General features: G+C 40.8%; 1 protein-coding gene across 3 annotated transcripts in view; it reads right to left on the bottom strand.

Moving 5' to 3' along the window:
• Window positions 1-15,479, bottom strand: part of LOC117512927 — a 60,085-nt gene that overhangs the window by 32,318 nt on the left and 12,288 nt on the right. For all 3 annotated transcript variants that reach the window (XM_034173155.1, XM_034173154.1, XM_034173156.1), the window contains exons 6-7: window positions 11,010-11,069; window positions 5,067-5,174 (exon numbers count right to left, since the gene is read on the bottom strand). In XM_034173155.1, the coding sequence (XP_034029046.1) occupies window positions 5,067-5,174; window positions 11,010-11,069 (168 nt within the window). The remainder of the gene's footprint in view (window positions 1-5,066; window positions 5,175-11,009; window positions 11,070-15,479) is intronic.

Genomic DNA, 15,479 nt, shown 5'->3' on the forward strand with positions numbered 1-15,479 from the left:
CTTCACGGATGATGCGAAGGAGATGTGTTGCACTGCATGAGGCAAATGGTGGTCCCACCAGATACTGACTGGTATCCCCCCCCAGTAAAACAAAACTGCACCTTTCAGAGTGGCCTTTTATTGTGGGCAGTCTAAGGCACACCTGTGCACTAATCATGGTGTCTAATCAGCATCTTCGTATGGCACACCTGTGAGGTGGGATGGATTATCTCAGCAAAGGAGAAGTGCTCACTATCACAGATTTCGACTGGTTTGTGAACAATATTTGAGGGAAATGGTGATATTGTGTATGTGGAAAAAGTTTTAGATCTTTGAGTTCATCTCATACAAAATGGGAGCAAAACCAAAAGTGTTGCGTTTATATTTTTGTTGAGTATACATTAAATTGGGTTTTCAATGTTAAATTTAAATGACTACAAAATCTGTAATCTGGATCAGATCCAGATCATACTTTGTCAGCTGATAAAGGATACCATCCTACATAACACTCCCAAGTATGAGAGAAATGAGAGAAGTATGAGGGATATGACTTTTTTGCAATAAACAGGAAGAATGAACAAGGTGGTGGTGTGGCACTTTATGTAAGTTCTAATCACCAATGTGAAATTATACATAGTATGTCATTTTCCTTGGAAAATATCATGGAATGTGTTACAGTTGAAATTAAATGTAAAAATAAATAAATAAATAAATATATATATATATATATATATATATATATATATATATATATATATATATATATATATATATATATAATTATAAGCTGCATTTATAGAACTCCAGGATCAGATATCAATACTTTTGTGGATAGACTGACTGACATGTACAACACAATTAATAATAACAAGCTTTTGTTTGTCTGTGGAAACCCTTATGGTCAATTACAAATAACTGAATTTATAAACTCTATGTTTTGTATGGGTCTATATCCTGTGAAAACATATCCAACCAGGATAACTATGAACACATCAACACTCACTGACAACATATTAACAAATGCCATTGTAGGGAATATAACAGGTGGAATACTTATTTCCGATGTCAGTGATCACTTGCCAGTTTTTGTAGCTTTTCAATCATCAGTGGACGGTGTGCGCCAAACAGAAACTATACATTTAATTAGGAAAATAACCAATGTTAATATTGAGAACCTCAGAAGGGATTTATTGCACCAGAATTGGTGTGAAATTTATTGTGATGATGTTGATGAATCATATGAATCATTTCTTTCTATTGTATCTAATTTGTATGATAAACATTGTCCGTGGGTGCCAAAAACCGGAGATACACAAAGGACTGATAAACCTTGGGTAACAAAGGGACTCCTGAATGCATGTAAAAAGAAAAAATTATTGTATAAGCAGTTTTTAAAATTTAGAACTAATGAAGCCGATAGAAAATATAAGACATATAAAAAAAATTAACAAACATTATGCGATTGTGTAAGAAGCAGTATTACTGCGATTTGTTAGAGAAAAATAAAACTAACATTAGGGGAACCTGGAAGCTCTTAAGCAAAATCATTAAAAAGAAAAAAGTTGTTAAAGATGATCCATCTTACTTTTATATAGACTCTGATAAAACTGTAAAAGGAAATAAAATTATTGCTGATTATTTTAATGATTATTTTGTTAATGTTGGTAAAAATTTATCAAACTCAATTGTAACTATGACAAAGTGTTCTATGGACAACTGTAAATTAATGAATAAAATTCAGGATTCAATGTTTATTAGAGAAAGGGATGAAAAATAATTTTTTAATATAGCTCACAAAATTAAAGGAAAAAAAATCCACTGATAGATAGCCTTGATATGGTTTTGATTAAGAACATTAGTGACTGTATTATCAAACCTTTAACATATATTTGTCATCTGTCACTCATGACTGGGAAATTTCCCTCCAAAATGAAGACTGCTAAGGTGATACCATTGTTTAAATCTGGTGATCACATTTTTTCAAATTATAGGCCAATCTCTCAAGATGCTGATTAGACACCATGATTAGTGCACAGGTGTGCCTTAGACTGTCCACAATAAAAGGCCACTCTGAAAGGTGCAGTTTTGTTTTATTGGGGGGGATACCAGTCAGTATCTGGTGTGACCACCATTTGCCTCATGCAGTGCAACATATCTCCTTCGCATAGAGTTGATCAGGTTGTCAATTGTGGCCTGTGGAATGTTGGTCCACTCCTCTTCAATGGCTGTGCGAAGTTGCTGGATATTGGCAGGAACTGGTACACGCTGTCGTATACGCCGGTCCAGAGCATCCCAAACATGCTCAGTGGGTGACATGTCCGGTGAGTATGCCGGCCATGCAAGAACTGGGACATTTTCAGCTTCCAAGAATTGTGTACAGATCCTTGCAACATGGGGCCGTGCATTATCCTGCTGCAACATGAGGTGATGTTCTTGGATGTATGGCACAACAATGGGCCTCAGGATCTCGTCACGGTATCTCTGTGCATTCAAAATGCCATCAATAAAATGCACCTGTGTTCTTCGTCCATAACAGATGCGTGCCCATACCATAACCCCACCGCCACCATGGGCCACTCGATCCACAACATTGACATCAGAAAACCGCTCACCCACACGACGCCACACATGCTGTCTGCCATCTGCCCTGAACATTGTGAACCGGGATTCATCCGTGAAGAGAACACCTCTCCAACGTGCCAAACACCAGCGAATGTGAGCATTTGCCCACTCAAGTCGGTTACGACGATGAACTGGAGTCAGGTCGAGACCCCGATGAGGACAACGAGCATGCAGATGAGCTTCCCTGAGATGGTTTCTGACAGTTTGTGCAGAAATTCTTTGGTTATGCAAACCGATTGTTTCAGCAGCTGTCCGAGTGGCTGGTCTCAGACGATCTTGGAGGTGAACATTCATTATTATCACGTTGTCCTAAAAGTTCCCTGAAAAGCCTTCAGTTAATTCAAAATGCTGCAGCTAGAGTACTGACGGGGACTAGAAGGAGAGAGCATATCTCACCCATATTGGCCTCTCTTCATTGGCTTCCTGTTAATTCTAGAATAGAATTTAAAATTCTTCTTCTTACTTATAAGTTTTTGAATAGTCAGGTCACTTCTTATCTTAGGGACCTCATAGTACCATATCACCCCAATAGAGCGCTTCGCTCTCAGACTGCAGGCTTACTTGTAGTTCCTAGGGTTTGTAAGAGTAGAATGGGAGGCAGAGCCTTCAGCTTTCAGGCTCCTCTCCTGTGGAACCAGCTCCCAATTCGGATCAGGGAGACAGACACCCTCTCTACTTTTAAGATTAGGCTTAAAACTTTCCTTTTTGCTAAAGCTTATAGTTAGGGCTGGATCGGGTGACCCTGAACCATCCCTTAGTTATGCTGCTATAGACTTAGACTGCTGGGGGGTTCCCATAATGCATTGAGTGTTTCTTTCTCTTTTTGCTCTGTATGCACCACTCTGCATTTAATCATTAGTGATTGATCTCTGCTCCCCTCCACAGCATGTCTTTTTCCCGGTTCTCTCCCTCAGCCCTAACTAGTCCCAGCAGAAGACTGCCCCTCCCTGAGCCTGGTTCTGCTGGAGGTTTCTTCCTGTTAAAAGGGAGTTTTTCCTTCCCACTGTTGCCAAGTGCTTGCTCACAGGGGGTCGTTTTGACCGTTGGGGTTTTTCCGTAATTATTGTATGGCTTTGCCTTACAATATAAAGCGCCTTGGGGCAACTGTTTGTTGTGGTTTGGCGCTATATAAATAAAACTGATTTGATTTGATTTGAACATGCTGGATGTGGAGGTCCTGGGCTGGTGTGGTTACACGTGGTCTGCGGTTGTGAGGCTGGTTGGATGTACTGCCAAATTCTCTGAAACGCCTTTGGAGATGGCTTATGGTAGAGAAATGAACATTCAATACACAAGCAACAGCTCTGGTTGACATTCCTGCTGTCAGCATGCCAATTGCACGCTCCCTCAAATCTTGCGACATCTGTGGCATTGTGCTGTGTGATAAAACTGCACCTTTCAGAGTGGCCTTTTATTGTGGGCAGTCTAAGGCACACCTGTGCACTAATCATGGTGTCTAATCAGCATCTTGATATGGCACACCTGTGAGGTGGGATGGATTATCTCAGCAAATGAGAAGTGCTCACTATCACAGATTTAGACTGGTTTGTGAACAATATTTGAGGGAAATGATGATATTGTGTATGTGGAAAAAGTTTTAGATCTTTGAGTTCATCTCATACAAAATGAGAGCAAAACCAAAAGTGTTGCGTTTATATTTTTATTGAGTGTAATTTCCACCACACCATTGCCTTACAATATAAAGCGCCTTGGGGCAACTGTTTGTTGTGATCTAAACAATCATTCCACACTCTAACACCCTTTACCAAAGGGTGATTCTTAGACTACGGGCACTTATTATGTCCTTTGATCATATTGTATGAAAAACAGAAAAAAGGGGAAATTTCACACTTTTATAGTTGTATTACTTTGTTTGTTTCACTGCATTACATTACTGACTGGCATTTGTTTTTCGTGTTTATTTTTTGTTTGTACACAGAAACTGATGTACGGGGTGGGCGTTTATAAGCTTCTGCCCACATCCTTTCAGCTGCACTAAATTGGTAAATTGTTTGACTTTTGTTCTACATTGTATATGTTTTTTGTTTTCTCTTGACTTGTTTTGTAAACGAGAGATTTTGTTCATGCATGCTGAATAAACCATTCATTCATTCATTCATTCATTCATATCTGATCTTTTGTGACAAAGTTTTGAATTTTTGAAAATTTGTTCAATGTTAAAGGATAGGGATTTTTCCAACTTTCTAAATTTTTTCCTGACTGTGACCTTTGACCTTAAAAATTGAATCAGTTCTTGCCTATCATGATATGAATCTTCAGTAAAAATTTCATAACAATACATGAAAAATTGTGGGTTCCAGACAGTTCACAAACAAACAAACGAATGGGTGAAAACATAACCTCCACCAACAAAACAGCTACACATCTTACAGTTGCACATGTTCAAAAATCATGTGCAACGTTGATCAATTTACATGACTGGTCATGTGATAGCGTGTGTTCACCTTAATCTTGCGGATGAGAGGATCGTATCGGAGGACGTGACCCACCATTAGCATCACGCCTCTCTCAGTACAAGCCGCCACGATTTCTCTGCAGTCTTCAGCAGACATCTGAAATGATGTTCAACATGTAAACAGCAGAAAGAGACTTTTAGTGCAAAATAAAAATGATGAAAAATCAGTAAACTGAGATAAAGATTGCTGATATAACAGCATGCCTACACTGGGGGAGTTGGAGCTGTGGTGCAGAGTCCGCAACATGTGCACAATACAATCAGTTAATCAATTAACAATTCTATTTCTAATCATCATGTGACATAAGGTGGAGAAACATCAGAACCACAATGCCTCCCTGGCTGAGTCAAAGTGAGAGAGTCAGAGTGAGTCAAAGTGAGAGAGCTAGAGTGAGAGTCGGAGTGGGTCAGAGTCAGAGAGTTAGAGTCGGAGTGAGAGTCAATGAGAGAGTCAGAGTGAGGGTAATCCATTGTGACAGTGATGAAGGGGTGCCCTTCTTGGTAATGAGCACTCAAGAGTGAAGAGTGATTTTAATAATTATTTCTACAAATGTATAAATTAAGTGGCATTACTGTAACTCTGCACTGTAGTGCTCAACAATAGTTTCTCAAATAATGGATATATAATTTATTGATGAATGATTCTCCCTGATGCAGTGTAGAGGGAGAAATATGCAAATCCCTTCCAATAAACATTTCAATAATTTTGTCATGCATTTCTTGTCAAACTGGAGATCTTCTGCCCATCATTGCTCCTCAAAGAATTGGCCTTTTGTGGATAACTGCTTTTGTACCAAATCATGTTTACAATCACCTGTTTGAAACAAGACAATTATTAGCCATTGTTATACTAGCCTGAATTTGCACATCCCAACTTTTTTGAAATGCACTGAAGGCTGTAAATGCAGGAATGGGTGAATATTAGCAAATGAAAAGAAGATGGCCACACAAAACATGAAAGGTCTTGGGCTCATACTCTGCAGTTAAATAAAAGTCAAAGTAAATGTAAGATACAACCCCAATTCCAATGAAGTTGGGACGTTGTGTAAAATGTAAATAAAAACAGAATACAATGATTTGCAAATCCTCTTCAACCTATATTGAATTGAATACACCACAAAGACAAGATATTTAATGTTCAAACTGATAAACTTTATTGTTTTTGTGCAAATATTTGCTCATTTTGAAATGGATGCCTGCAACATGGACAGTGGTATGTTTACTACTGTGCTACATCACCTTTCCTTCTAACAACACTCAATAAGTGTTTGGAAACTAAGGACACTCATGACTGGGTATAAATGGAGCATCCCCCAAAGGCTCAGCCATTCACAAGCAAAAATGGGGTGAGGATCACCACTTTGTGAACAACTACATGATAAAATAGTCTAATAGTTTAAGAACAATGTTTCTCAACATTTAATTGCAAGGAATTTAGGGATTCCATCATCTACTGTCCATAATATAATCAGAAAATTCAGAGAATCTGGAGAACTTTCTACACGTAAGCGACAAGGCCGAAAACCAACATTGAATGCCTGTGACCTACAATCCCTCAGATGGCACTGCATTAAAAACTGACATCACTGTGTAAAGGATCTTAACACGTGGGCTCAGGAACACTTCAGAAAATCATTGTCAGTTAACACAGTTTGTCGCCACATCTACAAGTGCAAGTTAAAACTCTACCATGCAATGCGAAGCCATACATCAACAACATTCAGAAAAGCCACTGCCTTCTCTGGGCCCGAGCTCATTTGAAATGGACAGACACAAAGTAGAAAAGTGTACTGTGGTCTGATGAGTCCAAATTTCAAATTGTTTTTGGAAATCATGGATGTCGTGTCCTCTGGACAAAAGAGGAAAAAGACCATCCAGATTGTTACCAGCGCAAAGTTCAAAAGCCAGCATCTGTGATGCTATGAGGGTGTGTTAATGCCCATGACATGGGCAACTTACACATCTGTGATGGCACCATCACTGCTGAAAAGGACATCCAGGATTTGGAGCAACACATGCTGCCATCCAAGCAACGTCTTTTTCAGGGACGTCCCTGCTTATTTCAGCAAGACAATGTCAAGCCACATTCTGCATGTGTTACAACAGCGTGGCTTCATAGTAAAATAATGTGGGTACTAGACGCTGCCTGCAGTCCAGAGCTGTCGCCCATTGAAAATGTGTGGCACATTATGAAGAGAAAAATACAACGGAGACCCGGACTGTTGAACAACTGAAGTTGTACATCAAGCAAGAATGGGAAAGAATTCCACCTACAAAGCTTCAACAATTAGTGTCCTCAGTTCCCAAACACTTATTGAGTGTTGTTAGAAGGAAAGGTGATGTAACACAGTGCTAAACATACCACTGTCCCAACTTTTTTGAAACGTATTGCAGGCATCCATTTCAAAATGAGCAAATATTTGCTCAAAAACAATAAAGTTTACCAGTTTCAACATTAAATATATTGTCTTTGTGGTGTATTCAACTGAATATACATTGAAGAGGATTTGCAAATCATTGTATTCTGTTTTTATTTATATTTTACACAACATCCCAACTTCATTGGAATTGGGGTTGTATAACATCATGTAATGTACTTTTTTTTTATTTGCATTTTTCTTATTTGGGGTTGAAACTTTTCTGTTTGTTTGCATTTCTATATTTCTGTGTTAAGCACCTTGAACTTGAGAAATTACATTTTATTTCAGTACACTCTGTATGTGGAAATAAGTTGAAATTTGCAGTAAAAAATAAAAAAGTTGAGAAATCTTAAAAACTTCAAGGTAACTGTTGGGTTTGCACCCTGTTTTTAAAGAAATGAGAGGCACAAACACTGTAAAGAAACCAGTCAGAGAGAGACAAATATATATATATATATATATATATATATATATATATATATATATATTTTTTTTTTTTTTTTTTTTTTTGCTCTGCGCAGAGGAGGAGAACAAGAAGCAGCTTATGTGCTAAGCTCCAAAGCTCTCCCAAAATCCCCTCCTCTGGCCCAGCCTTTTATTTAGTTCATCAACATGAGAAAAAACAAACAAGGACAGTCGGGAGAGGTTACACATGAGTCATGTCTGCAAGAGGGTGGTAGCAAAGCAAGGTAACGGCTGAAACCTTCCATTCCTGCAACATGAGCCTTGTGGCTCATCAAAGCAGGATAAGGCCCTTATGCAAAATGAAAAATAGTTTGCTCAATCATGAAGAATGCAGACAAGTCTTTCTTTTTAAAAACTCCTCTTCTCACTAAGAGGAAAAATAATATAAGCATAAACTATAAGAAAATAAATAATAATAATATAAGCATAAACTAAAGAAAATAAATGATAATATGAGCATGAACTATATAAAATCCTTGACAGTAACTAACTGCACAGCTTTTTTGAGCATACTCGACTTAAAAATGTAATATCTAAGTTATGTTTGTTTGCAGCCTCACAACTCCCTGAAATGAAGAAGCCAAATCAAATCAAATCAATTTTATTTATATAGCGCCAAATCACAACAAACAGTTGCCCCAAGGTGCTTTATATTGTAAGGCAAAGCCATACAATAATTACGGAAAAACCCCAACGGTCAAAACGACCCCCTGTGAGCAAGCACTTGGCAACAGTGGGAAGGAAAAACTCCCTTTTAACAGGAAGAAACCTCCAGCAGAACCAGGCTCAGGGAGGGGCAGTCTTCTGCTGGGACTGGTTGGGGCTGAGGGAGAGAACCGGGAAAAAGACATGCTGTGGAGGGGAGCAGAGATCAATCACTAATGATTAAATGCAGAGTGGTGCATACAGAGCAAAAAGAGAAAGAAACACTTAATGCATTATGGGAACCCCCCAGCAGTCTAAGTCTATAGCAGCATAACTAAGGGATGGTTCAGGGTCACCTGATCCAGCCCTAACTATAAGCTTTAGCAAAAAGGAATGTTTTAAGCCTAATCTTAAAAGTAGAGAGGGTGTCTGTCTCCCTGATCCAAATTGGGAGCTGGTTCCACAGGAGAGGAGCCTGAAAGCTGAAGGCTCTGCCTCCAAGCCTACTCTAACAAACCCTACGGAACTACAAGTAAGCCTGCAGTCTGAGAGCGAAGCGCTCTATTGGGGTGATATGGTACTATGAGGTCCCTAAGATAAGAAGGGACCTGACTATTCAAAACCTTATAAGTAAGAAGAAGAATTTTAAATTCTATTCTAGAATTAACAGGAAGCCAATGAAGAGAGGCCAATATGGGTGAGATATGCTCTCTCCTTCTAGTCCCCGTCAGTACTCTAGCTGCAGCATTTTGAATTAACTGAAGGCTTTTTAGGGAACTTTTAGGACAACCTGATAATAATGAATTACAATAGTCCAGCCTAGAGGAAATAAATGCATTAATTAGTTTTTCAGCATCACTCTGAGACAAGACCTTTCTAATTTTAGAGATATTGCGTAAATACAAAAAAGCAGTCTTACATATTTGTTTAATATGCGCTTTGAATGACATATCCTGATCAAAAATGACTCCAAGATTTCTCACAGTATTACTAGAGGTCAGGGTAATGCCATCCAGAGTAAGGATCTGGTTAGACACCATGTTTCTAAGATTTGTGGGGCTAAGTACAATAACTTCAGTTTTATCTGAGTTTAAAAGCAGGACATTAGAGGTCATCCATGTCCTTATGTCTGTAAGACAATCCTGCAGTTTAGCTAATTGGTGTGTGTCCTCTGGCTTCATGGATAGATAAAGCTGGGTATCATCTGCGTAACAATGAAAATTTAAGCAATGCCGTCTAATAATACTGCCTAAGGGAAACATGTATAAAGTGAATAAAATTGGTCCTAGCATAGAACCTTGTGGAACTCCATAATTAACCTTAGTCTGTGAAGAAGATTCCCCATTTACATGAACAAATTGTAATCTATTAGATAAATATGATTCAAACCACTGCAGCGCAGTGCCTTTAATACCTATGGCATGCTCTAATCTCTGTAATAAAATTTTATGGTCATCAATATCAAAAGCAGCACTGAGGTCTAACAGAACAAGCACAGAGATGAGTCCACTGTCTGAGGCCATAAGAAGATCATTTGTAACCTTCACTAATGCTGTTTCTGTACTATGATGAATTCTAAAACCTGACTGAAACTCTTCAAATAGACCATTCCTCTGCAGATGATCTGTTAGCTGTTTAACAACTACCCTTTCAAGAATTTTTGAGAGAAAAGGAAGGTTGGAGATTGGCCTATAATTAGCTAAGATAGCTGGGTCAAGTGATGGCTTTTTAAGTAATGGTTTAATTACTGCCACCTTAAAAGCCTGTGGTACATAGCCAACTAATAAAGATAGATTGATCATATTTAAGATCGAAGCATTAAATAATGGTAGGGCTTCCTTGAGCAGCCTGGTAGGAATGGGGTCTAATAGACATGTTGATGGTTTGGATGAAGTAACTAATGAAAATAACTCAGACAGAACAATCTGAGAGAAAGAGTCTAACCAAATACCGGCATCACTGAAAGAAGAGAAGAAGTGGAGTCAGAAGGTGAAGGTTTTAGTTTTGCAAGACTTAATTATATTTTAATGGTTATTTTCCATCCACCTTCACTGTGTATATCAGCAGAGTGTACATGCTTTGTGAACCCACTTACTGTATGTACGGCACGTTTACAGCACTGCACCCATTGAATACCACGTCAACACTACACTCAGCTTTAGATCAGATCTGGTCTGATCCGTGGTGGAATCGCTGTCTGCTTCTACATCATACCAACACATCCATGGGTGTGTACAAATGACCACATTTCATCTTGCGATCTAAGACAGCGGCAAATCCCAACTGCGTAGGGTGAGACTACACATGACACTCACATTGTGTCCTAAACGTTTCTGGAACCTTTGGAAGGGATCAGAAAACTCATATTTTATATAGGTATTTTATATGTGAACAACACTCACTGCCATTGGTTTCTCCAGCAAAACATGGTAGCCCTTCTTTGCAAAGGCCACTGCCGGTTCCTGGGGAGCAAAACACAGCATAGTTTAACAGAAAGTAACTAAATTATTTCTTTTGGCTTCTCCCGTTTTTGATTGGGGTCACCACAACGGATCTGGTATGGATTCACATGTTGATTTGGTTGATTTTACTTCCCAGCCTTGGTCTTGAGGGTTCAAAGCCTTGACCCGAGTCTTGAGGGTCAATTCAATTCATTTTATTTATATAGCACCAAATCATAACAAAGCTGGCTCAGGGCACTTCACGTGAGTAAGGTCTAACTTTACCAACCTTCCTGAACAAACACACAGGCAACAGTGGTTAAAAAAAAACTCCCTCTAGTTATAATGAGGAAGAAACCTCAGGCAGACCACAACTTAGAGGGGTGACCCACTGTTTAGACCATTCTAACAGTTACAAGGTTTTTACAGATTGTACAAGACAGACGAAACAGAAGACCAACAAAAACAGTCCTTAACTGAAAATAAAGCAGAGTCCATCTTGGGTCTCTAATACAAAGACGCCCATGTCTGGCACCAGTAGACTGCAGGCCAGAAGCTCAGGTCAGCGGTGCAACAGGCATGGCATCAAGAGATCAGTCTGATACCCTGGGGTGCATGGCCAGATCAGTCAGTGGTGCTGCCAGTGCCTCAAACAGAGAGAAAAAGAGCAGAATCAGCCGGCCAGAAATAACTGCACCTGAGGCATTAATTCACCAGCAGCAAATCAACAGGGAAGCAGAGAGATTGCTAAGGTGGTTGCTGGCAGCTAGCCCTGTGCTTCACTAGTGGCCCGGTCACATGGCATACAACTATTCCTGATCAAATAGAAAAAAGTCACAAATCATTGAGAAAAGGTGGACGAATGAGCTTTCTAGTTTTCCCATCACTGAATAGCCTGCAAATTAAGAGCACAAAAGGAACAAAAGAGGAACAAAACAAAACCGAAGCTAATGTTGATCTCTACGCTTTAAACGAAACGTGCTGGAGCATTGTGTGTCTGCATCCTGCTCTGCTCCAGGACTCAGCGCTGGGACAGAGCTCTGTAGCACCTGAGTGCTGTAGAAGCTGCAAATAGAAGCGCGTGATCCGACCCACTGTGGAGATCTGTGCGCACGTCGGTGGATCCAACTGCTCTGGCTGCTCATCCAGAACAAAAGAGGGATCATCTCCATCATCAGAATCCTCACTGTCTGATTCAGACTCTGATGACATGCAACATTCATAAGATGCCTCATTTTTACAAAACAAAAACAAAAAAACCCCACCACGCTAACCACGCACACTAAATACTCCACCAAAATAATACACATTCCAAACACACCAAATATATATATTTTTTGCATTATAGAAATGTGCTCCATTCTCAAAACAGTAAAGCAAATGGCACTCACATTTCAGCATGTACAGCAGGACACACTGCTTCCTTGTCAGAGCTGGGAACATCAGATTGCAAAGTTCAGAGTACTTCTGTGTCTCCCACCCCCAAAAAAATAGAAAATATGGCCATTTAAATTCACAAGAAAACTTAAAGATCCAGTTTCTTGTTTCAGCACTGAGAGTGAGACAGAGGGAGAGAGAGTGGGGCGGGGGAGAAAGAGAGAAAGAGAGAGAGAGAGAGAGAGAAAGAGATAGCACTGTCTCTTTCTCTGCCTTTTTTCAAAACCCTGGTGTTTCTGATCATGGGGCGCTGTTACCAAATGTTGTTCAGAAAAGAATGCAGCTATTTGCGATCACACTGGGTTTTTTGCTTTCATATGTTACACCTCTGTGGATCAAGCTGTTCATATGTGAATGTCCGCTGCTGCTGGAAGTTTTTCCACACTTGATGCTCAAAGTCACGCTTCTGTAAACTGCTGCCTGGTTTGCATAAACCAATGCGCAGTTCACTCTGAGAGATCACTGCAGATGACACGAAATATTATGTTGTGTCGGCCCTCAGCAGCTCCACAGCAACGAGGCTGATCATGCTCCTGCAAAGCCCCCTGCTGTGAACAATTACACAGCCATCAAGATCACTGCCTCAAAACTTTTGAATAGTCAGACATTGATAGGGCCAGCAGACTCTTCTCTTTGCATGGGCTGGAGGACAGGAAGCCCTTCAGAATTCATGAACAGAATGCTGCAGCTCCTGAGAGGACACTGGCCAGACTTTTGTGCAGTAACTCTCTCCTCACGTCCACACAGCCCTGGCCAACACCACGATCACAGACTACTGTGCTGGCGGAAGAGGCCGACAAATTCTTCATGGCCGGCCAACACCATGGCATGACAGCAACCACACTCACCCCATCACACGCAGAGGCAGAAGCCCCACAGCACACACCAGCACCACCCGCGGAGGAGCTGCATCTCTTCTCCACAGCAGCACTCACAAACCAGCTTCTGTACTGTATGAAAACATTCAACTGGTTGAACAAAGTCAAACTAAATGCTAACGCTATAAAAACTAAGCAAACGATAAGAAATCGTCAAGAACGACAGCAAAATGGATGAATTGATGTTTTCAGTGGCATTCATTCAAATTTTTCTACATTTTAAAAATCCTGACGCCATTTTAAAAATTCAGCTGCAGGAACGAAGCTGTGCGAAGGTTAACCAATGCCAATGACAGTCAACGAAAGTCCAGACGTCTTGTTTCGATTGGGCTTCATTGCCCTACATTAAGTGCCATGTGACCAGGCCTTTACAGATCCAGAATTTAAGTGTAGTGAGGAAGAGACCTGTTCCACTGCTAAGAGCCGCATAACACTTAGCAAGAATGAGCAGAAATCAAGCTGAATCAGCTGGAATGGGAAAAAAGCCAAACTTTCAATGCAGTCGGGAGGGACAGATGTTCCACCAGCTGTGTACGAATGCCGGTCAAATACTTAGAATGTAGGCAGATATCGCCTCAAATGCATCGTGCACAGTCCATGTGCATGCCCTTGAATGCAGTCCAAATGTTGTATGAACAGAGCATGAATACCTAGATTGCTGTCAGACTGCAGTAAGAACAAGACGAATGCACATCGACTGCTGTACGGGTGCAGTTCTAATGCCAACTGAGGTCTGGGGGAAGGCAAGAAAGGGGTTGGGTGTGGCAGAGCGAGCATGGTGGTCCATTATCTTTTGAAAACCTGCCGTGTCTTACTGCTGGAATTCAAATGACATCCAACCCATGAACTGATTACATGTAAACCAAGGGCCCCTGACTATCACATCACTGTAGTGCATGTGATCACGTGTGATCAAATTATTACGGTCATCAGATCACCGATGTGCACACCCACAGCCATTATTACTGGTATCAGCCACCAATCCGCGGTGCACCAAAGTGCACCCATGATCAGATCAGAGGATCAGATGATATGAGCTCACACATGCGCAGCGGGACGATCACATGATATGAGCTGCAGAGCCATCAGATGATACAACCACATGCCTTTCCCCTCTCCAGGATATTATGGGTATAACATGACCACACTGTGATTCATGCATGCATCCTGACAATCACTTAATGCTTCACATGATGTACTGTCTGGACTTTGCAATTGCGTGCTACGTGCCCTGACATGTAGCGAGCTGTCCCACTGTCTGGCTGGATGGCACACGTTGCCCACTGGACGTTGCGACATATGGGATATGGTGGAGTACAAGGCATGTGCCATGGTCACTTGGCTGATGTAACCATCTCACGGTGCTCCCAGGATGACAGGGATTTTATTACAGGCTGCTGCCTGGCTGTTGTTCGCTCTGCATGGTGAGAGGCATCTGGAGCTGTTCCAAAGGTGATTTTCTATGTTATTTTTGGAATTGCTTGGCAATACAGTTGGAATGTCATTCCTCCTAAAGGGTTCGATGGTGTACATGTCATAATATGTGTATTACAGCTGTGACACTCCATTCAGCTGTGTTGTGCTGCACAGAGCCACTGAAACGCATTGACTCGCTGTGGGGCAGCAGTGCGGCACGGTGCATCTGCTCGTGGTGCTACAGCTATGATGATCATAATATTTCACATAAATTATCCAACTCATAAGAGGGAATGACAATGTGTCTGTAATATAAGGTTTATTGTGGATATAACACTCCATTCAGATGTGTGCGCTGTTCCGCGGCTCTGAGACGCATTAACTCGCAGTGACACAAGGTGCTTTCAGTTTGATTGCACAATGTTCACATCTAGTTCACAAGATGAATGCATGCCACAGACACTGCACATAACAATATTCCCTTTGCACATCCCGAAAGGGAGCCAGTGGAAATGGTAAATGGACTGCATTTATGTAGCGCTTTTCCATCTGCATCAGACGCTCAAAGTGCTTCACACATCAATGCCTCACATTCACCCCGATGTCAGGCGGCTTGCATGCAAGGTGCCCACTACACACCGGGAGCAACTAGGGGATTAAGGACCTTGCCCAAGGGCCCTTAGTGATTTTCGGGTCAGGC

Source organism: Thalassophryne amazonica, chromosome 6 (genome assembly GCF_902500255.1).
Source record: "Thalassophryne amazonica chromosome 6, fThaAma1.1, whole genome shotgun sequence".
NCBI classification, from domain to species: Eukaryota; Metazoa; Chordata; class Actinopteri; order Batrachoidiformes; family Batrachoididae; genus Thalassophryne; species Thalassophryne amazonica.